This window comes from Patiria miniata, unplaced genomic scaffold, assembly GCF_015706575.1.
Source record: "Patiria miniata isolate m_02_andy unplaced genomic scaffold, ASM1570657v1 HiC_scaffold_7, whole genome shotgun sequence".
Classification (NCBI taxonomy): domain Eukaryota; kingdom Metazoa; phylum Echinodermata; class Asteroidea; order Valvatida; family Asterinidae; genus Patiria; species Patiria miniata.
This window is the reverse complement of record NW_024037074.1, coordinates 16,408,513-16,433,552: the sequence shown is the minus strand read 5'-3', so window position 1 is coordinate 16,433,552 and position 25,040 is coordinate 16,408,513. Positions and strand designations below refer to the sequence as shown.

Here is a 25,040-nt window from a genome sequence, read left to right as displayed (position 1 = left end):
TGTACAATTTAATCATCCATCTACTTCAATATCTTCGCTACTCAGAAGGTTGCTACTGCAACATGCACAAATGCAACCTGTGCAAGATTTCCCATTGCGGTGCGCATTCATTCAAAGGTACACACATGTAGTACCATTTGTTTTTTGAGCTTTTTTTTTAGTTTGACGGAACAAATTGCTCAAAATCTCTAAAAAAGGGTGCATAACAACTAACTTGTTGAAGTTTCAGCTCAGCGGATACTAAACATTTTGAGAAAATAGAGGAAAAAATATGCACAATTTTTGGAGTATTGTAAAGATTTCGCGGCTAGCGCACACAACAAACTGTGCCCGTGGGCCCACTTTCTTAAACCACCTTCATTGATTGTTTTCTCCCGAATGAAACCATTTCAGGCGGAATAATTCCACAGGTTATTCACTTTGAGGAAGGATTTTCTCCTTAAATCAGACCTGTGCGTTTCCGGCAAATGTTCCCATGTGCCTTTAAATTGTGTAGACTACTTTAGAATTATAGTTTTGTTGTACTTCAACATGGTGGATTATGATATGGAACTGGGATTTCTGTTGTCAAACGAGGAACGCTGTTTTAAAAATTTGAATTAAAATTGCCGGCACGAAAAAAAGAGGAATAAGAAACCCCTCCTCATTTCTATTTCAAACAATTCTCCAAACTTTAGAAAATGTCTATGGCAAGATTTCTTTTTGTAAATACATCCTCCTGTGCATTCATGTTGAATATATTGCCTCAGTAAGAATGCTCTTCATTAACTGCGTATTTTTGTGGCACTGTACATACGGATATTTCCAAATGTAAATTAATTAGAAGGCACACAAAAGCATTCCGCATGTCCAGGGAAAACAGGACCATGTTTGAGGTCAATTAAGACAAACACGTCGGATCATTGAAAGCATGCATGAATGACAAGGCATCAAATTTTGTAGGCCCCCCCCCCCAAGTCATCGTCCCCAAATGACTAAATCCACAGAAAAAAATCTTATAAAAAAGGTTAAAAGTTCATTTCTTTAACCTTTTCTAGATTCACGAAAGATCAGTAACTACAAACACGCATTTTGTTTAAATGGCCAAAGCAAGTGCAACGACAATAATTGCAGATCTGAGACACCCTCGACATTGTTAGTACAGAAACATGAAGCATTCTCTCAGAATCAAATAATTTTTTTTTAGTAAATCCTGCTAAAACAAAACAAGGAAAAAAATGAACACAAAACCAAAAACATGCCTCAACAGTCACACTAAAAAAAACCAAGCACTGAAAGACATAACAATCCAACCGAAAAAAACAATGATGTGATTGTGAAATGCCTAAACTGTGAGTGATAAAATTAAGTACTACTTGAGGAATTAATGCCGGGGATCGGGTAAAAGAAATGGGAAAGCAAAAAAAGATGGGCATGTTACACATTAAAAAAAAAAAAAATAGAGGCGGTTTGTTGTTTTTTAATATGTTGGCATAGGTTTTGTTGGTTTAACCTTTAGGCCTAGAGTTCTAACCCTCTGGGCTGGGGAAGAATCGAAGCACGTACAGCTAGCTGAAACGGAAAAAATAAAAACGAAAGAAACACACAACTGGGGTTTAAACTTTCTCAGGTGGATGATTACGATAGACAGTCAACTACTGTTAGGTCGGTCCAGAGCCCTGTCGTTTGTTTCATCTACTCTGTCGACTTCTCTTAAGAGTAAGACCATACATTGTACGTGTACTGGTACATGTATGTCAGTAGGTGAAGTTAAATATTAAGATACATGTAGGATCCACGCTTCCATCGTACTTACACAATCAAGACAAAAAGGTGGATGGTGCACACTGATTTCCAATCAAGGAAATGTTGCCATGTCAAAAAAAAAAAATAATAAAAAAAAAAAAAAAAATCACCCCCCCCCTCCCCAAAAAGATCCTTCAAACTCCCACCAGGATGTTTGGAGGGTTTTGTAGGATTAGGGAAGCCCAGCCACTATTTTACATGGGAATTGACGTCCTTTTGACTGTTTTAGTAAAAGATTGGTCATTCGTTTCATGCACAGTGGAGGGTTTTGGAGAATTCAGGAGGTGGCAAAAATGCCTGATTGTACATGTAGGGTTACATAATTTTGCATACATAACTTAAACCATTCAAAATGAAATCTGAATCAGTTTCATAATCATAAATGTAAATAAAAACCTGGAAAAAATCTTTAAAATATAGAGAGGAACAAACTCTACGCAATATCAGCACTGGACATGTAGGTACCGGTATGCCTACATCATACTATGTACATTTACGAGTAAATCAAAATGTCTAAGCACACATACATTAAAGTTGTCCGTAATTACTATCCATTCTACAAAAAGTGGGCATTTACAGTGTGTGGTACCGTACACAATGATGCTGGCAGGTAAAATACATGTAAATGATTCTTTTAAACTGCACGACAATGGCATTTTTCAAACACGTGGGTCGTGACATTTCATGCATAAATGGCACTGAAAAGATCCCATTTTTAAGCTAGCACAATGTGAAAACTGACACAGTTGTAGACAGTATGGGCTCCATGCAAAAGTACCCCTCCCCGGTACAGGCAGGGAGAGTTGGGTGAGACCACTGTGAGAGACATTCAAACACACTGCCAACGGCGCCTGACGCTCATATGAAGACGCTACATGGCTTTGTGTACATTCAGAATATATAAGTCGTGCATACTTTGTGCATACGCGTGAACCGTGAACCAGTACGCGCTAGCAGTGTGTCCCGCCATCCATGGGGCTCTTGCAAGTGGTCACAATGCGCCCTCTCATGTTTGCACACGGAACCCATAGCTGAGTGACCATGATCAGGACCTGAATGCCGTCCCCACCAGTTTGGCTCAAACATTTTGGATAATTTCATTCAATTTCATTTCTTTAACACAAACTAAAATTTTCTCTCAATTTAGATACGCAAGTACACATAAAATAAAGCACATTATTTTTTTTTCAGATACGGTGGACACAAAAGGAGGGCGGTATTTGGACTGAGTAAACGCTTATCAGTACCCTCCGATCCTGTTGTGTCTGCCATTTCTCAAAAAGATAATTACATGTAGCATTGCCTGCAATTTTGCCTAGTACACCTTCATTGATTACACACACAAAGACCGTGCATTACAAATAGATTACATTTTCAATCTTGGAGCTTCTAGGCCTGAATGTTTGATTAAACCTGCATCAATCTCACCAATCAACCAAAAAAATCAGGACTACGTGACACACAGAACATGCACGCAGAGACACAATTCTCCAATGCAAATTGTTTGTTTGGCGATCAAGACACATGCATGCATACAACGGTACATAAATGTGCTGTACATGTTACATACATGCAATTTACTTGAAACCAACAAATGAAAAAAAAAAGAAAATTCTCAAAAACTTCCTTCCCAAAACCCACAACTACACGTGTATGTACAGTACATGTACATACCGTATATTGTACATGGCTGTCCAATTCATAAAGAATTTTAATTTCTGTATGATTATCCATGTACAATAAATATTTACTCTACGTACTACGTACATGTACCCAAAAAAATGTATTTGTAAGAACTGTCCATAATGTACATACTGTACAAACAGCTACAAATTACAATGTACACGTGTGGCTCCGTGATAAATGTCACTGCAAACATAAAAATGTTTTCTAACGATGCGCACAATGCCCAGTTTACAATCATGTAAAGCAGGGGGCATTGTATAGGCCAGGGTTTAGATTAATTATTAAAAGAAAAATTCATGCCATTTTTCCGTTAAGTGCTTGCACGAGGCTTGAGGACCCAGCCAGAGAGTTGACACGTAGGCCAAATAGCAGCGGTCCAGAAAATGTCAGTTTGATGTTGTTAAGTTGGAAATTTTCATACTGTGTTTCGTCATGCACAGCCTGGTAGTGGTACAATTGAGCACGCATAACAATGAGTTTTTCTGTACTAAAACTTACATGTACATGTACATGTAAATCTACTGAACAAATGAGGGCAGGCTAGTGGCTACCAGTACATGTACGCGTTTGTTTATGGGGTAAATCAAGGATTTTCTTTTGTTCTTCTTCCCTTTTCCCTTGTTTGTTTGTACTTTTTCGCAACAGCTCTCATTGGTTTTGTACACGTTTTCTAATCGTGGTCGTCCTCGATTCACCGATGATGTTGCACGTGTGTGTCCTCGATTTACACCATAAACAAACGCATGTATACGTGCATGTATACAAATACAGGTAGTAAATCATGAATTGAATTTCTCAAAACAGTACATGTACATGTATTGTAAGTGATGTACTACATGTACATGTTGATGTACGCGTGTGTGTGTGTACATGTACATGTAGATGAATACACTTTGTCAATGTACCTAGTAATCTCAACAGAAGCCTAGATATAATGGATTATTGATTTGGCAGCATGTACTCAAAAAGAGTCTAGCAGATAAGCCCCATGTACTACATCACACATGTCACACTTCAAGACTAGTGGGTCAATGCATTATGGACCATACATATTCTGTCTACGAGTATTCTTTCTACATGTAGCAGGGTTATTGATCTGTAGACAGCAAGTTGGAATTGAATACTCTCAAACTCATTTTCACACTATATTGTACCACATGTACTTGTACCGGTACAACCATGAAATCTATCCGACCAGATTGAAAATGCCCCATGAAAATTCACTAAAAAAGCCCTCGACCAAAACTACCGTAGCCTGAAGGCTGCTTTCTAGTGAACACTCAATCATGCATATTATGACCAATGTATTTTGAAATATGCAAGTTCTGCAAAGTGCATTAACATCAAGTGGGGTGAGCTGATACATGACATTTATTGTACACGTGTACATTTTTCACACGCAGGTGTACGTGGCAATGTTAAAAGCCCGAGGCTCTGACATTTCAATCCGAGTAGAATGTTTCTCCAGAGATTTTGAGACAAAATTCGGCTGTGATCAACACGCAAGAATCTCCTTATTTTAAACACTTTTTTTGGCAGATTCAAGATGTTCAAGTGCATCCACGAATAATGCTTTAACATGATTCTTACCTATTTTGCTATTTTCTATTTCATTTTTGACACTTCATTTTCCAAAGTAGGAATTATTACTGGTGTTTTGATCTCTTTTTTGTCTTAAATTGTCTTTTTGCTTAATGTAAATTCTTATTTGTTTCAATACATGTAAACTGTTTTTTTTTGTGTGCACATTGGGAAGATGAATTTCACTTGAATTGAATTGCGATGAAATAAAATAATGAATTGAATCGCATTGTACTGTATTTTATGTTTACTGGTCATGTGCATACTACAAGTGAATGTACATGTACAATACAGATAAAGTACACGTACATTATGCACAAATATCATAACGAAGGTCTTCTCACTGGCATAAATTGCCACCTCAAGGTCCCCCCCCCCCCCCCCCCCCCCCGCTGGTTTTACATTCATCACAAGTAATTCCCAAGCCTCATGATGAGAAACTCATTTCCTGAAGTAGGTGAGCTTCCGAACTGATTACCTCATATTTAATTCATACAGTTTCCCGAGACAATTGAAATTTACTGCATTCCCAGTCGACTTGGGACTGAAACCCTACCCATAAGGTTACGTACATGCACCGTGGGCTCCTCAGAAATGTAATTTAACTTTTTGCTTGCTGCATATTTTACTAGGGCATCATTTGTTGTTGTAGCGGAGCATCACTTCCTGAAATGTGATGGTGACCTCTAAATGCAACCACGGTTATCTCATCAACTAAAAAAACAGTTTTTTGAAATAATCTTGGGAAACACACACACACTCAAGAGGAACAAGATCCATCAGCAAAATAGAAATTGATTCAAACACCCCGAGTTTGTAAATTTCCAGGCAAAATTTGTCCGTCTCCCAAATTCAATGTGGCGTTTTGCATCTGAGAAAGCTGGCAGAATAATTTGAGCTTCAACATCAACATTGTAAAAAAAAAAAGGTCCTTTAAATAAACCATCCAGAACCAAATTGTATTTATTACATGATGTTGGATTCAATAGTTGTTGGATATTTTTGGAAACAGTCAGAGAGTAGTGAACCACAGTGCTCAATGCAATTGAGAAACATGTACATGCAGCACATTGGTTTAGTACTGATTTCAAATGTACATGTACCGGTACATGTACCGGTACATGTACGTGTATATGTCTCTATAAAGCTAAAGCCAGTTTTTCTACAGTTTAAACAGCTTTGAATTTTGTCCAGTTTTTTTTCTTCACAGTTAGCTGGAGTGCTGTTCTGGCAGGTTTTTTCATCATCACCACTCACGCATGGCATCCTTTTACGGACAAAAGCCAAGGTTATCATGCCATTATGTTTTCCAGTCGAAACTAATTGACAGTACAATCTCCAATAATCAGATTTTTTTGCTGCGATAAAAAAAGAAAGTGGCAGGGATCTGGGATCGTTAATGGAAAAAGCCTAGGGCGTCACCTGAGCTAATCGCCACATACATGTATGGTGCACAAAAAGGTTCCATCGGTACAATGACCATTGGAAAGTTCTGTAAATTAACATAACTTTCTTAGAGATAACGAAGCTTACAGTTAATCTGGATGGGATAATCTGAGATTAACCACCCAGGCCTGGTTTATTTAACTAATCTTTTAATTTTTGGTTTTGTAAGTTAACCGATGTATTGATTTTTTTGGTTACTTTTTTTTTTGGAGGGGGTGTTACATGCAGTTTTGCTAAACTATAGAAATTTAAAGGAAAAAAAGTCACTCTCTATAAAATTTTTTTAAACATTGGTTCATTGTCTCTTTTATTTTTAATGTACCTCTATATCTGGCATTCACTGAACGATTTTAGAACTTGGCAAGGGGTGCTTTCATTGGATCAGTAGATTTTAATTTTTTTTTTACCATCAATATTTTATTACTAAATTAATCATTTTTTGGTGTGTTTTTTGGTTGGAAAAACTTGCACTTCTCAGGTCAGGATCATAAGAACATTTTCAAGACTATGCAATCCCCATATGTACATGTACATGGAGTTGGATTTTTGCAACAGTAAATTCCAAGAGCCCGAATGTTTAATAAGAAATATGTTTGTTTGAGGAGTGGTGCCGCTGTCAATGCGTGTTCTTTGTCACAACTGATATCAGTCTCGCCTCCTACGCGTCCCTTGATATGACTTCTCCCTGACCTATTTAACTGGAATCGTAATTGAGCGTTGCATTGTGGACTTGTTGGAAATGCCAGCCGATCCGGGGTATTCTCCAACGGTCTGGCCTTTTCTTTTCAGAGAAGCTTGGCATTCTAACAAGACGGGCCTCCGCAAATCTAATTAAGTCCTTGGTCTAGGGACAGGCAGGGTCAACCTTGCGAGGCAAGCGTGCCAACAGCAGAAAGTTGGACGGCCAAATTTGGGAAGCGTGTTTCAAAACGTGTTTTGTTTCAACCAGCAATTAAATTGGGTGGAAGTATAAACTCAAACGAAACATAGGCACTCTCTTGCTCTCTTCAATTGCCCCCCAAAATATTTTTTGCCACAATTTGTTAATGCAGCACTCAACAAGAAAGAACCATTGACAGTTTACAAAATTATATTTACAGTATATTATCTCAACTCGAAGTTGCGCATATCAATTTCCATCTTGAATTTCTAGTAATTTTTTTTTTTGCCATTCCTTTCCTTGATCAATCAATACAATTACTTGTGTTCAATATTACACGGTGGGAACCATATACACTTAACTCTCACAGACGTTTTAACTTCAACATGTTTATTTAATAAAGGACGTTATTTGCTATCGGCAGTTTTCCTGTACACTACTAAAAGCTTGTCTCTTTGCCTGCCCCTAAAAGGACGACACTCGTTAATTAAATCAAATATCTGAATTGATGGCATGACTCGGGGATTATACCTACATGTATAGACGCATTCAACAAAATCGTCAATGAAATCATCTCTGAAACAAATGTTGCCTAAGGAATGCACGATACATGTACCAACATGTACATGAATGTACATGTACATGTATATGTGCACAAGGACATTTACATGTACATGTATGTTATACCTACACATGTACATGTACCACAAACATGTATGGATATGTACCACATACATGTGTGGAGGTTGTTCAAATGTACATGTACATGTACATGTGTGACGGTACACTGCACGAATTGCATTACTGCATACATGTACACGTGCCATACATGATACATGTACATGTACGCTCATGGCTTTCAGGAAAAATCTCAAATACTGCAGTACATGTACATGTATTTCTTGGCATTTACATATTTCCATGGTCGTACTGTTACAGTTGACTGGACAGACGCTAATTACGCTGCTTGTGAAAGTACATGTACCAGCACTCTACAAAACAAGCCCTATACGTGTAGATCCGTGCACGTACAATGACATTGACAGATACTTTCCTAGTAATTGCTTTTTTCTCCTGATCTGTCATTAGTTTTAAATTGGAGAGCATACTGGAAACAAACAGTGTGTGAACGCTGTAGCAAAAGCATCAGTGTTCAGATGACTTCATTTTATTCCTGTATTATTCCTTTATTCCATTTTACTCCTGGGTTATTTTTTAAAAAAATTCCTGAATCCTCAAAAACTCCAACATGTCCGATGCTACGCAGTCAACCAATTAGTACATTCTTTGTAAAATTGGGACGCTAAGCCCCCTGTCATTGTCAAGTAATAGTGGCTGGGCTATGCAGTCCTAAATTCATTATTAAAGTGCTGCTAAAAAAAAAAAAAAAAAAAAAAAAAACAGGTGCCGGAGTTGGGTGGAAATTAAATAAAGTTCAGAAAAAACAAATCTTCTCCAACATGTCGATGTTCTGAGTAAGCCCTACTGTACCACACAGGTATCCGTGTTAACTTTACTCACATGATGAAAATTATTTTTTTTTTTAATCCTTTCTATAATTCTTCAACCCCCCCCCCAAAAAAACCCAAATGGAGATGCTTTGGTGAATGTACATGCACATGTGTGCCCTGTAAATGTCTGTACACAATCGCTGGCTCATGCACTAAGATTCTAATCAGCAGAGAATCAGCATAAAATCCATCACAACCACACGCGTACATACATGTACACACTCAAAACACAAGAACGACCCATTTTCTGTATATATTTTATCAACGTACATGTACACATGTATCTGATGTGACCTGCATGTTCAGCAGCTTCTAAAGCAAAGGTCTTTATTGGATACTCCCATTTATACATCAATAACATGTTACTGAAATGCTGCTATAACTGACCTAGATTCTCCAAGATTTTTTTCATCAACGTATTATTATCTGGAATATTGCAGGGTCTTGATTTAGTGTGTGTTCTTTCAATCTTGGTCATATGCCAACGACCACACAATATGAAAGTTGATACTTGCCTTCAATAAAATAAACATCTGTCCACTCCCTATGCATACTCTAGCTTTTACTGTGGCTACATTTCTCAGTTTATTTTGTGGGGGGGGGGGGGGGAAATAAGGTTGCATTTTCAGGGAAATTTGTCGAAAATATTGACCAGATAGGGGTTATTTTTAGATGCTCGTGTCGAGATGTTAAGATCAAGTTACAGATAAAGACCTCCGTTCGCCATTTGATACAGCTCAAATATGTTCTCTAAAATGTGTTCTGAACATACATTGTAAGATACGATGAGACTCTATTTGTGAAATCTTAGTATTGGATCGTACTTCCTCAAACGAATGGATGACTCATAATGATCAGAATATGAAAATATGTCATCTTCTCTTCCTTATTATTATTACAAAACTTCTTAACAAATGATAAGTTTACAAAACAACATGTTACTTTCACTTCAAGCATGCAAACAACTTTCAATCTTATAACTTTCTGAATATTTTATTACCTAGAATGGATTTATTAGTACATAACACTTACACAAAACCCAGTGCACTAAGTAAACTAATTTCATATACAGAGCTTTTTTAAGGGGTAAAGTGAGAGTTCAAAAAACAAACCAACCAATTTCTACATTCTCATTTACACTCACCAAATCTGTAGCAACAGAGAAAATTAATGAAAAAAAACCAAACATATAATACATACTGTTGGGAAGGAAAAATCCAAAAACACACACACAAAAAACAGTCTCACAAAAAAAAAGGGACAATGGAACATGAAACATAGATCAAAGGTGATTGACAAAGTTTGAACCAGTACCTTGTTGTTTGCGACCAAGGCCCTGGCCTAGCTTCCAGCCCTGCTTTTGGAGAAGACGGTAACCAAGATTGTCCTGTAGGTCAAGAGAGAGAGAGGAAGGGGTGGGGTAGGGTGGGGAGGGGAAGGGTGGCAGTTGAGGGGAGGGGGTTAGGGGTGAGGGCCGCAATGAGCAGGAGGGGGGGGGGGGGGAGAGTGAGGTTTGGGTTGGGAGAGACAGAAAACAGAGGAAACAATTAGTGTGATGTGTAGAGTTCTTTCAATCCTTATCCTCCTATTTTCTTAAAAATCCAAAAGAAGGATTTTGCAGGATTGAGGAATTAGGAGCCATGTCACAGTGAAGCATGGAGGAACGAATAGTGGGGCTTTCCCTTTTGGTAGTCCATCAGCCAAAATACCAGAAATTCTTAAAGGTTCTGCACTGAGATGGATTTTGTGGGGATTTTGAAAAGTAAATCACAAAAATGCCAGAGGAATTAAAGTTATCCCTCCCTCTCTGGCTGGTAAATGCAACAAAGCCTTCCCATCAGTCAAAGTCAATCAAGTGACCATTTTTAACAGTTGAGTGCTCCCTGCCGACATAAAGCAGAATCGACCTGCTGTGACTCTTTATGTAACTTGATGCAGCTATGCTTTGATCAGTTACATGTTTTTGTCTGTCTATGGAAATTGATCACCGTGCCTAATATAATCCAACTACCAATTGCTATCATGTGTGTAAGGTACGGAAGGGGAAGTGGATTGAATTTCTGACTGTCTGTGACTGATCACACCAGTAGGAGGATAACTGCAAAATTACATTTGCTTTGTTGAAAACTTTGAGAGAATTCTTTAAACCATTTTGAAATACTTGTATGAACATAAATTATTTGATTGAACCTTGGTGTGAATAAATCGGACATGTAGGCCTACAATGCATAAACAGTGTACAATTACAAACACCCATATAAACACAAATAAATTCATAGTGTTTAAGAAGCCAGCTCAATACCATTGTACATGTACTATGCCTTTTTTTCTGCAAACTTTTGCGGATTTTTCTTGTGTACATGTACATGTAGGTGTCTGGATGTACATGTACATGTACCTGTATGGTACACAGTTTAAGCAGAGAACAAACCCAACTGACGACGCAGTCATGTGATGGGGGAGGCTGCCTTCAGTCAAAGCAGCTTATCACGTAATTAATTGAGATGTTGCTCGCAGGCTGTCTGTTTTGTTTTCTTAAGTAATTGCATCTGTGAGCATCTCACAAATGGCAAACATCAATGACCTTTGAATGAAGAAGTGCTTAAAGGAACTGCATTCACAAACTGCATGCAGGTCTTCCCATCATCTGGTTTTGCAGGATTATTTTTTAAGAATGTCTCTTTGACAAGTGCTGCTTTCCAACAGACTGGAAACTTCTAAATAAAAATGCAAACTTCTAAACAATAAATCACTACACATTTAGTTAACTGTAACAATGGGCCTACAATTCCATTTTGGAAGGGACAAAAACTTGTATTTTTGAGCAGAGCTTATCCTTGAACTCTAACTTCAATGAATCCACCAATGCCTAGTTTTTCAGATTGCCCCCTTCAATGAAAATAAATGAATGATTAAAATTTTTGTCATTTCACAAATCATTTTTATAAACTGTATACATGTAACAAAATAAAAAATGACAGGTAAAGAATGCCATTGCCACTTTGTACCGTGTTGTGCGACAGTGCACATTTGGACAAAATTACTTTCAGTAGTGCGTCCTTCGTAATAAACATGCACACCAATGCTCGAACACACTATGAACTCCATCAGTGAACAATAGAGGGTTATTACATGCACGGCCGTTTTCCCACAGTAACCTTATTTGTGAGATTTGACCTCAACGAGGTTAAGTTGTGCATCTCTCTATTACATACTACCTCTGATGATGTCATACGCATGGACCATATAGATTGCCCTTTTTTGACCACTTTCCAGATCTCCTAAGCATGCTCGACTAATTTGATTCTGTACATACATGTACATGTACACAAACCCATGTCTTTGTGAGTGTCAGGCATCGTCGGCAATGGGTGCAAATGTCTCTCCCAGTAATCCCCCCCAACTCTCCCCTTCGAACCATTGAAGGGGTACTTGTGAACGGAGCCCATGACCTTCGCTAGCTCTCATGTGTTGGCCCCACAGTGCAATCTACTGTTCCCTCACAGGGTCTCTACACTCTTCATCATATATCTTTACTATTTACCTCTGGTATGTGGACATCAACAGAGGCTCTTTGTATGTCATCTCCACCATCTTCATAGTGGTCGAGATCTTGGCCCTGAAAAGACATTGAAAACAACCAAATAAAACGAGGCTGCGGAATGCTGAACTTTATTCTGGGAGTAAATTGAAGTTGCTGTTGGTTTGTAGACATGTTAATTCTTGATTGGTTTGAACGGCAAAGCAGTGACGTCACATGGAACATGCCCAGTTTTTGCATATTTTTTTTGTGTACGATCATATGGAGGTGTCTGTGCGTAGTCAAGGGTAAAAGGTAGAAATTTATGGTTTTGGGTGTTTTTTCCCTCAAATTCCCAATAAAAAAATTAGGGTAGGGGCTGTCAGAATAGGGTAGGTAGGGAAACCGGAAGCAGAACTATTATTTTCTTTGGCCTTATCTGTGATAAAGAACAAACAAACGAAAATACAACAGGGGTATCGAACCCCAGATACCACACTCACATGTCAGACACACTATCCATTCTGAGCTAGCTTCTCAAACGATGGTGGTAATTTAATACATTACAATGTTCGTCTAACTCTAAGCATGCTAAGTGTCAAAAAGGGTGCTGTAAGATGTCTCCCGCTTAATATCGTTTACTGAAAGAAAGCCGAATCAGGCATAATATATTACCAGTATACGACAGTAACACTTAACACTACAGAGATCATGTTCACCAAAATGTTAAACATGTTCAAAGTTGTTAAAATATTTTTATTAATAATAAATATAAAAAAGGCAATATTTGAGTCATAAAATACACACATTCCGGAAAGAATGTTGCAACCTGACGCTGCTTTTTCTTCATATATCATCTCAATGAAGGTCAGTCATTGCAAAAATGATGATAAGACATGAATCTGGGACTGAGAAATATTTCCAATTTTGTTAAAAAATACTTTAGAAAATTTTCTTGACTCTCCATAGACTTTGTACACAGCCACTGACGCGTCAGGTTGCAACATTCTTTCCCAAATTCCAGTTGGACACGGTGGTTCAACCTTACCTGGAAATCTCTTGGCTCATTGTAGCGAGCGAAGATACCGGCCATTTTCATGAAGATAACTTCTGGCTCATATTAGCAAAGCAAATTTTCACACCTCAATCGCACACCAAATCGTCTCCCAAATCACAAATGACCGGCCGGATCGTACGCGTTAACGTAACGTACACTGCGCAGATACTAGATCGATGGGACCAGGCTGGTTCCCGACAATCTACATCAATAATGAACAACGCAGGTTACCGGACACCAATGAATATTGGGTTAACAATTACCACGAGAGGGCGCTATGCAAATTGTCTTTCCCAGTTTCTCACCAAGAAAACTTGTACACTCAGGGAAAGACAATTTACTTTTGTTAAATAAGATATGTGGTTGGAAACTGTGGTTCTAATTATTCTCATGTGTCCTTACTCGAGAACTAAATAACTACATAAGGGTCTAAGAAGAATATCAGTGTCTCACAAGGCGCTGTTCTTTGGCCACATACTTTTCCTTCTGTAATGCTTTGCCCTGCCCCCCTACAAAAAAAAAGTACAATTAAAAATACAAAACGATACTACACAAGTCATAAATTCAGATGCAAGTGAAATTTTAACTGGATAAGAATATGGCCACATGGTGGTGTTGAATGCATATATTTAGGTTATTAAATCTCCACAGACCAGTATATTTTTATCTACACGAGGAACAATAATCGGAAATTGCATTTAAGGAAAACCGAAAAAATGGGGGGGGGGCAGACATTATTTAAACATAAAAAATAACACAAATTCAACACACAAGATACAAATCAAAGAGCAAACTTTATATTACTGAACGTGGTTTCTGGTGGACATGTGACTAAAACAGTTCCTTTCGGTGTTTTTTCGTCGGTGACGGGATGAATTAATATACTCGTTGTTTATTGACATTAAATGATGATATGATGATACATACAGATGATATATTTAACATTTTTTGTGTGATAGAGCTTTAATTCTACATTGTAAGCTTTGTTGGCAATTTTTTTAGAATCCCGAAATTCTTAAAATTCTTAGAACTTCGAAACTAATTTTGGACATTGAGACCTGTGTATTGCTGGGGCTAAAATAATAAAATCTTTAGAACAATCTATTTTTGATTTTTGAAGGATTAGGGTAGTTAAGGTTAATTAAAATTCATAAAACAATGAACAGCTTGAAAGCCTTTACATGTATGGGGACAACGTACAAATGCGAAAAAAACTAGTATTTTTTACTCATAACTCTCTTCCCTTGACTAGTTTACAAATAAATGACAGAAAGTTCAAGATAAGAGAAAATCCCGACCAGAGAAATAAATATTTCAGTAACAACAGATAGTTTCGTTCTTGAATACTTCATTTTTAGCTGGATTTAGTGGAACTACATAAACACATAAAAAAAAACCAGTGGGCACGGTAGGTTTCAAGGTCAGCTTAAAAATAAATAAGTTTTAGGATACGTACACATATTGTTGACCATTTATAAAGCAATGTTGTTAGAAATTTTAATTATAACCAAATCAAAATAACCCTCCAGCACACCCCCCCCCAAAAAAAAAATCTGTAAGATGAGCACCATTAATTTATTAGAACTTAATACATGTACATTTAAGTATGATCAACATTTATGAAAGATACACTGCTCTACACAATTTCCTCAAACAATGTGAGATGATAAAAAAAACCTGAAATATTTATACCCTGTAACTGCATTTTGTCAAGTCTTGAAACGATGGGCTTATTTGGGTGTATTTACAAAAACATACGGATCATTAAAAAAAAATGTTTTAGGATAAAAAAGATGTACTTTACACTAAAGCTTTAACCTTAAACTCAAAAGATCAGAAAATAGACATTCCGCGTAAAGGGGGGGGGGGGGGGGGGGTCATAGGTCATAGGCCACGCAAAAACAAAAGTGAAGCCAATGTCATGACATTGACCACTGAATTCACTTTGCTCAGAAATCGTTTGAACTGGCCTTTACTTATTTGCTTATCTGCCAAGTTCCTAAGAAACAGAAGTTAGGGTCTGTTACCAAGAAATGGTGAAATGTGGGCATTGGTCACACAAACATGCTTCGCGACCAAAGTTGACTTGTTCAAATAATCATAAAAGATAATTCCATGCAAAAAGCAGACGCGGTTGAAAAGTAGAACAATTTCGCAATCTTAAGGACTACAAACATCACAACCTCATATGTGGTATCAAATTAAAGAGAACAAGATATTTCATTTGAGTGATGTGCCAGTGGGATGGGATATGGTTAAGTGTGGTGTGTTTTTTTTGGTCAAAAACCTTTTTTTGGCTAAAATTATGGATTTTTAGTACATGTATTAATTTTGGCATCTTGTTTTTACATGCAAAGTGAAGTGTTATTGTGAGTTTTGTTTTTAAGGCAGACAGGAAGATTCATATTTTATGACACAAGACTTTTTGGGGGGTTTGATTACTATTTTTTTTAACGTTTTAACTTGTACCAATGATGGACAGACATACTGTAATATGAGTAACCATAATGCGAGGAACTATAATGCGAGTAACCGAAATGCGAGTAACAAGCCTTTTTTTCTAGCATCTATACCTGAATTTAGTCTACATTTTTTATTATCCACATTTATACTTTGGTATGGTAGATATCTTGCAAATGCTCATTTGCTTATTGCAGTGGCACTATAAGTAAACTACTGAATGAAAAGAAAGCCAAGTTTTTGGCATGTCCTATTTTTGTAATGCGAGTAACCACATTTCCAAAGATTACCATGCTCAAATGAGGAACATACAACTATTTTGTTGTAATCAGGGAAAGCCTTGAATATTGGGTATGTTTATTCAAAAAAAAAGGAAATAGATAGTCTGACAAGTAGGAAGGCAACAGCACACGGAATGTAAAAGTACGCAAAACAAAAGTGTGATGCAAGTACCTGTGGAATTGCCCCAAAGATTAAAAAAAAATATTTTTTTTGGTAAAAATACAAATGTGACAAAAGAGCAGCATGCAGATTTGGATAACAGAGAGCACTTTACAATCTTCAGCCAGTTATTGAAGCATCTAAGGTAAACTCCCCCTCATATTCTCCATCAATCTCCCCCAAGTCGGGTGGAACAGTCAATGTTTCCTCTGGCAGATGGGACGTTCCATTGGCTGTCTTGGGGGCCTGATTTGGCATGTCTGAGAGGGCAAGTTTTGAAAACTTTGCATAGCCTCTTTCCACTATTGTGCTTCCAATATTCACATCCTGTTGAGAAATAAAGAAAAAAAACAAGAGTAAAAACAAACAAACCAAAAAAACAAGCGGAAAACATTTTCCAATTGTTGATTTCAGAGACTTTTGTAAAAAATATAACCTGTGGAACTTCTCTGCAAAATCAATTTTCTAAAAAGTAACACGTCACCTTTGAAGAATAAGGTTTTTTAAAGGTAACACTTTATTCTCCTGGGTGAAAAGACACAATTGACGTAAAGTGTCTTGCCAAAGAACACAAGCATGACAATCACTTTAATGGTTAAAGCACATGAATTGCTACATACGAGTCTTTCTCATTGGATTGGAGTATTGGGGTTTATATCCAATATTGAAGCTCTGTATTGATTATTCAGGCACGCGAATATGAAGTCACAAAATATGAGGAATTCTCAAGACTTTCTGTAGTTTTCTTCAGGATTTAAAGGGAAGAAAAAAAAAGAAGGGAATCAGTCAACATCCAATCTATTTGTATGTTATTTCAACGTGAATGCCTGTACCTTTGTTCCTGTCGTATCGACGAGCTCTATGCATGGTAGAGTTCCTGAGTTAGTCTGTTGATAGCTTACTATCCGCGCCATGAGAGGCTTCCACTTAGCGCAATATGTGAGATCCTCAAACAGATCGATTGCTTCTTCTGACCAGCTTGATTCTGGGGGAAAGAAATAAAAATGAAAAATCATCAGTTTTGATCTGGCTGTGCTCCATGGTAAGACATCTGGCGGCTGCCTAAGATGCCTTTACAGGTCTTTGTCTCAACTGCACCACGTTGAAGCTGCGTTCGTCAAAATTAAGCTTCTGCTAAGAGTATGGATGATTAGCCCCCTGATTTAATTTTATTAAGGAAACGTAATATTTATCACCTGTCGGGTTGGTGTAACAGTATTTTCTTAGGACATATCTTCTCTCCAGCATCTTGATTTACATCCTACTAGGAATTATGCTGTATTGAGTAGTTCTTTCTTTTTTTGCTTTGTAATATAAGTTCCAACGTCAGAGTTATCTTTTCTGTGTCTCTCCTGGGTGGGTTGTTATTATTTTAGCAGTCATTCATCTAATTTATTGGTTTTCCAATACAGGACTGTGTGCAAATCAGTTTGGAAAGGGATGGGGATGAAATTTAGCGGTTTAAGACAGAGAAAAGAATAACTATCAAAAAACAAGCAGACAGATTGAATGGAACAGAATAACGACAGGGGACACAGACTGAAGCACAATCAGAGGTTAGGCTTACCGGCTGGCTGGATACCAGCTAAGCTGCACTCAACTGCTTGATATGGAAGACTGAGAAAATCGCTCCTGTTTAAGAAGAAACAGAGAGAACCAACATTGCACTTTATAAATTCTGGTTTACATTATCTAATAATAACACAACCAACTGCAACTGTTTTGCTCGTTCTGGTTCTCTGATGCTGTACTTAAATCAGGTCCTTGGCATGAATGTTGGCATGTTGCCAACAAACTCAAAATTTTACTTTTCTTTGGCATCCTGCCAATCATACAATACTGCCACTCAGTCTGAGGCTGTTTCTAATTCATACCTTTATTTCATACATTTCCACAATAAGCTGTTTACAGTTCGTACTTTTGTTTTACATCTTCCCAATTCATACAATAATACTAAGCCTTTCTTTGGCTCCTTGCCAATTCATACAGTTCTACCACACTGTTTATATACTTTTTCCTTGGCACATTGCCAATTACCTCAAGCTGCATATACCATCCCTGGGCATCTTGTCGCTGTCTCCAAAGTCTATGTAGTACAGGTCCACTTGGCCATCTTCCAAGAATCCCAAGATACGGGCCCGGTACCAAGACTCGTCTCCCTGGAACGGTGCTGCTATGATGTCCCCGGTACACAGGGTATCTGGCTTACACAGCTGAAAGGAATGAATAAATAAAGAGTGTATTCTGAACTTTGAATACGGTTCTTACACTGAGCCTTTGTCTCCCACCTGGGCCCAATTTCATGGCGCTGCTAAGCACAAAAATTTGCTTAGCACAAAAAAGTCTGGCTTATAAAAGCAGGTTGCCAGCAAAAACTCCACGTGATTTTTATGCTAAGCAAACAACAGCTGAATACTAATCACGAGCGATAAACATCATGTGGAGTTTTGGCTGGTAACCTGCTTTTATAAGCCAGACTTTTTTGTGCTAAGCAATTTTTTTTTGCTTAGCAGTGCCGTGAAATTGGCCCCTGGAGATTTTGAATGACTATACAAGTTTGAGATCAGCCACTTGCACTTGACATAGGGATTGATGTCCCTTGGCTTTTGGAAGATTTTAAAGGATTCCGAACAAACTTCCCCAAAGAGTAAGGGTTCATTACTAACCTGTTGGTTACTGTCGACAGCGTAGTACTCTGTCATGTTCTGTATCATCAGGTCCAAGGCCCCAGATTTGGAGCCCAGGACTTGCACCCAGAAGTGGCCCAGGTGCTCCACTGCCGAGACGTAGATGCTGAAATAATCCTCGTGGGTCGGCATTTGCATAGTGTGCTCTATTGCATTGGAATCATCTGTTAAAAATCAAGAGAAATATCAATAATTCTTGGGAGTTGGTTTATGCAATAGTGTCGTAAGTGCGTCAATCACAAGTCCATCACAAGTGAACTCAAAAGCCTAGTAGCAAGCAACCGAGGATGAACAATGAAAGGAATGCTTTTGGCACAGATTATTTGAATAGCTTGAGACTTAACTTGCCAGTGGGGCATACAAATCTTTTAGAATTTTTATTAAAACTTATAATTGGATCTTAATGTCCTTAAAAAAACCAAAAAGAAATATGCTGTCCTGTTTTTTTTCTTGTGCTTATGTGATTGTATTGTTTACTTTGAATTTTTTTTATACATGACTGTGCTGTTTTGTATAATGTTTGTATTTTGCTTGTTGTCTGGTGAACCCTTTATATAATGACTTGGTTTGCTTCTAGGCAATCCTAGGACCTGTCTGTTTCTATAAGTGTCCTTTTATTTCATGTGTCAGCTAAATAAACAAATAAAAAAATTACTTTCTGGTATTTACTATTAACCTTTGGTATTTGTTTCAACGACTACTGTATCCACAACTGGTCTGGGATCCAGAGGGGTGCTATTTTTGGGCACTTTGGAGCCCCGTTGCTTCCGATTGGCCGAAGCATTGTCCAATTTCCGTCGGTGCTCCTCTTCGTTGGCGATGTCCTCCTCTATCAAACTCTAGAAAGTAAAACGTATGAGATAAGAGGTTACAGTCGCAACAGATTGGCTTTCTTAAGGACAGACTCCATTGAATAAGGGAATAAATACGTGCTTGGCTGGTTTGAAACACGTACATTTAAACCAGCTAGGAGACTGGACGCCTAATGACCATAGCTGAAGGTTAGGGCCATTACCAGTGACCAGGCCCCCAGCTGGTTTTAAACATACTTGTTTAAAACATGTCATAGACAAAGTAACAGATATATGATTTGTGTACACGTAAGAATAAAAAATGAAAGGGTCTATTTAGAGAATTACACCACTTTTCAACTGTGGTCTTTGTGGTGCCATTTGTTGAAGAGTGAAAGGCTATGGTTGCCAATCAAGCCAGGTGGGGAAAAAAAGAGATTTCACCATGAAAAGTGGCACAATTCTCTAAATAGACCCTTTCACAAAATTGGTCACTGCTCAGTCAACCGTGAATGTAATGACATGATCAGGGTGTCATTTTAAAGAGGAGATTCAATCCTAACAGAGGATATCTTCCTTTCATTTACATGTGCCCTACATCTGTTCCAATTAGCAATAATATATCGGTTTCGTTTTTTTAATTTTTTTTAATTTGTTTTATTCACCCTGTATAAGTTAATACAGAGCACAACTAGGTTTAAATCCTTTCAAAATCTATGGTGACATAGGGCATTAGACTGCTCCTTTGATGCTTTGACTAATCACAGTCGTGGGAAAGCAAATGCTGACAAAAGTCCGACATGCGCACACTAATGCATGACACACTAATGCATGACGTGTGTGGCCAGAAAATGCAGTGTGGCTTTGAAAAAGTGCACTGGGGCCATTGCTCTCGTGCTCCCCCATGATATTCTCTGTCTCTTTCCGCACCTTAGCGTATCGGATCTGTTCTTCAGTTCCCTTGATGAGGCACTGGCGTAGCGCGTTGGGATCACGTCTCTCCTCATCTCTCTCAATGCGGACCCTCGCCTTGCTGGTACGGCAAATGTTGCGTATGTTGTCCCCATTGCGACCTGCAACATAGGTAAATTTGAGACCGTCACTGATTATATTCCGTCATTGATTATTTTCCCCCACTGATTATGTACCGTCATTGATTATTTTCCGTCGTCGATTATGTTCCGTCATTGATTAGTTTCCGCTTCTTTAGAATGAAAAGCTTGAGAATATTCTCTCACCCTCCCTACCAAATATAGGATGGCAATCCATCGCCGGTTACTCCAAAGATAATATCGCTACCCATTTACATGCCTGGGTAAAGAGAGACAAGTGGAGTAAACTAGCTTGCCCAAGGACACAACACAGGACCAGCAGCTGCATTTAAACCCCTGACCCTCTGATCAGGAGTCACAAACCCCAACCACTGCGCCACTCTTTCCCTCCCCCAAGAACCGCAATAGATTAAAATCAGTGTGGTCAAGGAGTCTAGAACTCACCAATGATCCTGCCAATGGCATACTGTGGTATCCTCAACTCCAGTGTCTGTATGGCGTTGGGTTCGGCGATGATCTTACGTACTTGCTGCTCGGCCTGCAGGGCATTGTCTGGCTTACCTCGGATAACCTGGATCAGATGATATTGTCAGATTTAGTTAAATTTGCTTCACAGTTCCCAAGACTGTGTTAGTGACTCGGGCTGGAATGACCCCTTCAGCATTCAGCCTAAGACTGCCAGAGTGCTCCTTTAAGCATCTGTGGCCAGAGTGGCCCTTTAAGTATCCAAAGCTGTCTTTTGATAAACTGTCTTTTGAGCATCCTCAGCTACAGTGCCCCTTTAAGCTCTTAAGGTGAGAATATCATTTTGAAAATTCTCATTTAAAGTACCTTCCTTACGCATCCATTGCTAGAATGCCCCTTTAAGTATCCATGACTCACATGCCTCTTTAAGTATCCATATTGGCCCTTTAATTATCTGCGGCTACAATTCCCATTTTGAAGGATATAGGATAGCAATACATGCTAATGCGTACATTTGGAGTGCTCCTTTAAGCATCAATAATAAGATAACTCCCTTTATCGTCCAAAGACAGAGTGCCCCTTTAATTACTCACCAGGAAGCGATCCTCTTTCTCTTCCAGTCCCGTCTCATTATGGAATTTCACTCGGCAAGATGTCTCGTCTTGGATCTGATATCATGCCATCAAATCAAATGACAGGTCAAAATGAGATGGGTGAAGGACTACATCATCAAAGGTAGGGTAGATCACTTGTCATTTGTGAATTATTTTCGTGTGAAGCCACGGATGCGGCGAATTACAAAACCGATCACTTGAAATGTCCTTCTTTTGTTGTTTTCTTCAAAATGACAGCATGCCAGAAAGAAAAAATTCACTGGGAGTATAGTGCCATTACTATCTTTAAGCCAGGTAAGATTTTCAACAATAATTTCCCCAGTTACATTTTTGGACAGCTGCAAATGATCTACTCTACCTTTAAACATGCCTAGGAATGTCTGTTGTACGACCAGAGGAAAGAATTTGAAATTCTTTTTACCGCAGAGTCACTCGCATGTAACCTTTCTGCTGACTTGATTTTGTAACTGAATTCTCTTTAAGGCCTTCGGCTGTGTAACAGGAGAAACAGGTGTCGTGTCTATGCCAGTAAATTTAATGTCAAAGTGTGACAGACTCGGGAGAAAGTGTAGTTAATTTAACATTATCAACATGAAACATTAAAAATATGATAACAAATCAGTTGCCCATGTTAAACATCACATATCTTTTTGTGACATTTACCACATACATGTATGTTCAGAAAATGGTACCAGCATTCTACACGCACTTCTTTTAAACAACATATGAGCCAAAATACAATTTTCACAAACTAGCTTCAAACTTGGTTGGGACTCAAACCAAGGACTTTCTGATTGGTAGAGAATGCATCTTTCGTTCCAAATGGTTGAATTCTGTAAATTGTGCCATGGCAACAAAATTCTGGGGAACAAAGATCAAAAGATGCTGCATAAATTCTAACACAGTTCATATACATTTGAAAACAAAATTGGTGGAAATAGTATGACCTATGACATATGGGAGCTTACGGTAACAAAAGACTCTCTAAAGACATTATAATTAATGGCTTTGGTGGAAAAAAACAACAACATTGGTTCATTTTTAATATTTGTACCTTTTTAATAACGACACCTTGTTGGCCAATGATAGCTCCTACTTTGTCATACGGTACCCTCAGTTCTATTGTCAGTTGCTGACCCGTGGCAAGATCTCTGGAAGGCCGGTAATTCTCTTCTGGAACAGTCAAAGATTTTTACCACATCTATTAATGTCATTCTTGAAGTAGTTCCCTATGGCTATATTTTGAGTTTTTATGCCAAACAGTTTTAATGCCTATTTATCTAGCAAAAAAAAAAATATTAACGTTTGAATGAGACATAAAAAAAATCGCCGATGTTTACTTTTTATTTTGAATTATTAGTAGCCCGACTAAACTTCAGGTGAATCTTTTTGGAAAATTGAAAAAGAAGCTGTTTTATTCTTTGGTTTAACTAAAATTGACAACTTTGAAGTTGGTATTGAAAGAGAAAACTATGAAATAGTGTTCATAAGTCTTACTTTAAAATAACTGTAATTCAAAGTTGGCAACAATGAACTTGCGGTCACCTGGTATATACAAATGTAGCAAGGACTTTAGAGTAGTACTGCGATGACTGTCTGGATTGTACCAATCTTTTGGCCGTGTATATTTGGTCAAATGACCAAAAACCGCGATCTAATTGGTCAACGCAGACTGAATGACAGGCAGGAAGTTCATGTTGATACAGTCCAACTTCATTAGTTAATTTTTTTTGTCTCAGATTCATTGATCTAAATTTGAGCAAACAACTTGATCAATTTTTGTTCACCTTCATCCCTTTTCCTAAAGAGTAGGTAGAGGAGAAATAAGGAGGCGGGGACAGTAATTCCGAGTGCCACCCACTGCCTGGTAGTTAGGCTGTCCCTCATGGCTGGCTGTGATTGGTGGAAAGTTCCTTGGTGGGAGGAGCTATAGCAATGATGTCATCATATTTGTGACTCTGCAAACAAAAGGGAAACACAATCTGAGCGGGTTGATAAATGTCGTCGGTATTAATTAAAAAATTTCATTATAATATTCTGTTGAATTTACAATAAAATTAGAGAATATTTTGACCAAAAAAGTGGTATTTGACAAATAAAATCACGCAACTGAACTTTTTTCGTTGTCTTCTTGAAATGAGAATACTCTTAATTTTCGAATATCTGAATTGGAAAAATGCTTTTCTGATTTTCAGTGGATGAACGAAAATTCGAAATAAATATTGGTATGTTCTACATTGGTCTACATTACACTGAGTGACAGTTTGTTTTAGAAACAATTTTGTGCCGCACGACGCAAATAAATACATGTAGGCCATATAGGCCTAGGTCTACCGGCATTGCACATTTTCGTTTAACCGTAAGTTTTATATAGCATTCTTCATTGGGGGTGGGGGGGGGGGGGGGGGGGAGGGAGAGATTAGACCCCCTCCCTCCCAGAATGTTGCGGCAAGAAACAAACAAAAATGGCAATTTTTAGGTTACCTTGTATCTTTCCAACAGCAACAGTCCAAATGCAACAATAGTTCTGAAAAAAAAACAGAGAACAAACAATTAGGAAAGAGCTTTACTGCACCATTTTGATATAAGGGACGTCCGTAAACGCGCAAGTTTGCATGAGATGTGAACAGCATCCCCTGGTGGCATGTGGTGTCCAGCCCCCCCCCCCCCTTTCGAATTTCCACGACCGGGCAATTTTGGGATTTTTGGTCATGTTGGTCATCCCAGATCTCCCCACGTACGTCACGCCACGCCGAGACGGATTTACGCCACTAGTAGTGCCTAGTGGCTAGACACAATCGGAGCCAGTTCGGCAAACAGCGAACAAAAGCTCTTAAATCATCATAAATTATGAACTACAAGTTTGTTATCGTACTACTACTGTGAATATCGGTATTTACTTACACTCACATGCACAAAAAAGGGACGGCAGTTTCGTCCAGCAGTACAGAACTTAACAGTAAAAACGTGATAACAGCGCCGCAGTGTGCGTAAAAATTTCTCCTACAGTCATTGTGCAATGGCGCCCTCTGTTGGTTAAAAATTGTCCAGACCGTCTACCTTC

At 38.2% G+C, this 25,040-nt stretch overlaps 2 protein-coding genes across 10 annotated transcripts in view; both read right to left on the bottom strand.

The window, feature by feature from the left end:
- Positions 1 to 13,642, bottom strand: part of LOC119745743 — a 36,354-nt gene extending 22,712 nt beyond the window's left edge. For 5 of the 9 annotated variants that reach the window (XM_038222306.1, XM_038222307.1, XM_038222300.1 and 2 more), the window contains exons 1-3: positions 13,458 to 13,642; positions 12,434 to 12,508; positions 10,204 to 10,276 (exon numbers count right to left, since the gene is read on the bottom strand). Coding sequence is in view for 3 of the 9 variants with exons in the window: in XM_038222300.1 (XP_038078228.1) it covers positions 10,204 to 10,276; positions 12,434 to 12,508; positions 13,458 to 13,508 (199 nt within the window). In the remaining 6 variants the exon portion in view is untranslated. Of the gene's footprint in view, positions 1 to 1,492; positions 1,552 to 10,203; positions 10,277 to 12,433; positions 12,509 to 13,457 lie in introns of all 9 variants that reach the window. The other 4 variants (XM_038222303.1, XM_038222305.1, XM_038222304.1 and 1 more) reach the window with 1 other exon arrangement.
- Positions 13,643 to 15,186: 1,544 nt separating this feature from the next.
- Positions 15,187 to 24,985, bottom strand: LOC119745818 (tudor and KH domain-containing protein-like). The gene is made up of 13 exons (XM_038222437.1): positions 24,881 to 24,985; positions 24,461 to 24,503; positions 23,764 to 23,934; positions 23,031 to 23,149; positions 21,956 to 22,030; positions 21,342 to 21,468; positions 20,776 to 20,918; positions 19,731 to 19,893; positions 19,034 to 19,218; positions 18,405 to 18,580; positions 17,935 to 17,999; positions 17,201 to 17,352; positions 15,187 to 16,694 (listed from the first exon to the last, which is right to left on the bottom strand). The coding sequence occupies exons 3-13, from the start codon at positions 23,861 to 23,863 to the stop codon at positions 16,488 to 16,490; spliced, it is 1,512 nt and encodes a 503-aa protein (XP_038078365.1). The 5' UTR covers positions 23,864 to 23,934; positions 24,461 to 24,503; positions 24,881 to 24,985; the 3' UTR covers positions 15,187 to 16,487.
- Between the last annotated feature and the right edge of the window lie 55 nt (positions 24,986 to 25,040).

Coding starts and splice junctions, on each gene's coding strand:
- LOC119745818 (XM_038222437.1), bottom strand. CDS start 23,863: ATGAGGGACAGCCTAACTACCAGGCAGTGGGTGGCACTCGGAATTACT. Junction 22,031..23,030: donor AAGGTGTCGTTATTAAAAAG/GTACAAATATTA, acceptor GCATGATATCAG/ATCCAAGACGAGACATCTTG. Junction 18,581..19,033: donor CTGTCGACAGTAACCAACAG/GTTAGTAATGAA, acceptor CATTCCTTTCAG/CTGTGTAAGCCAGATACCCT.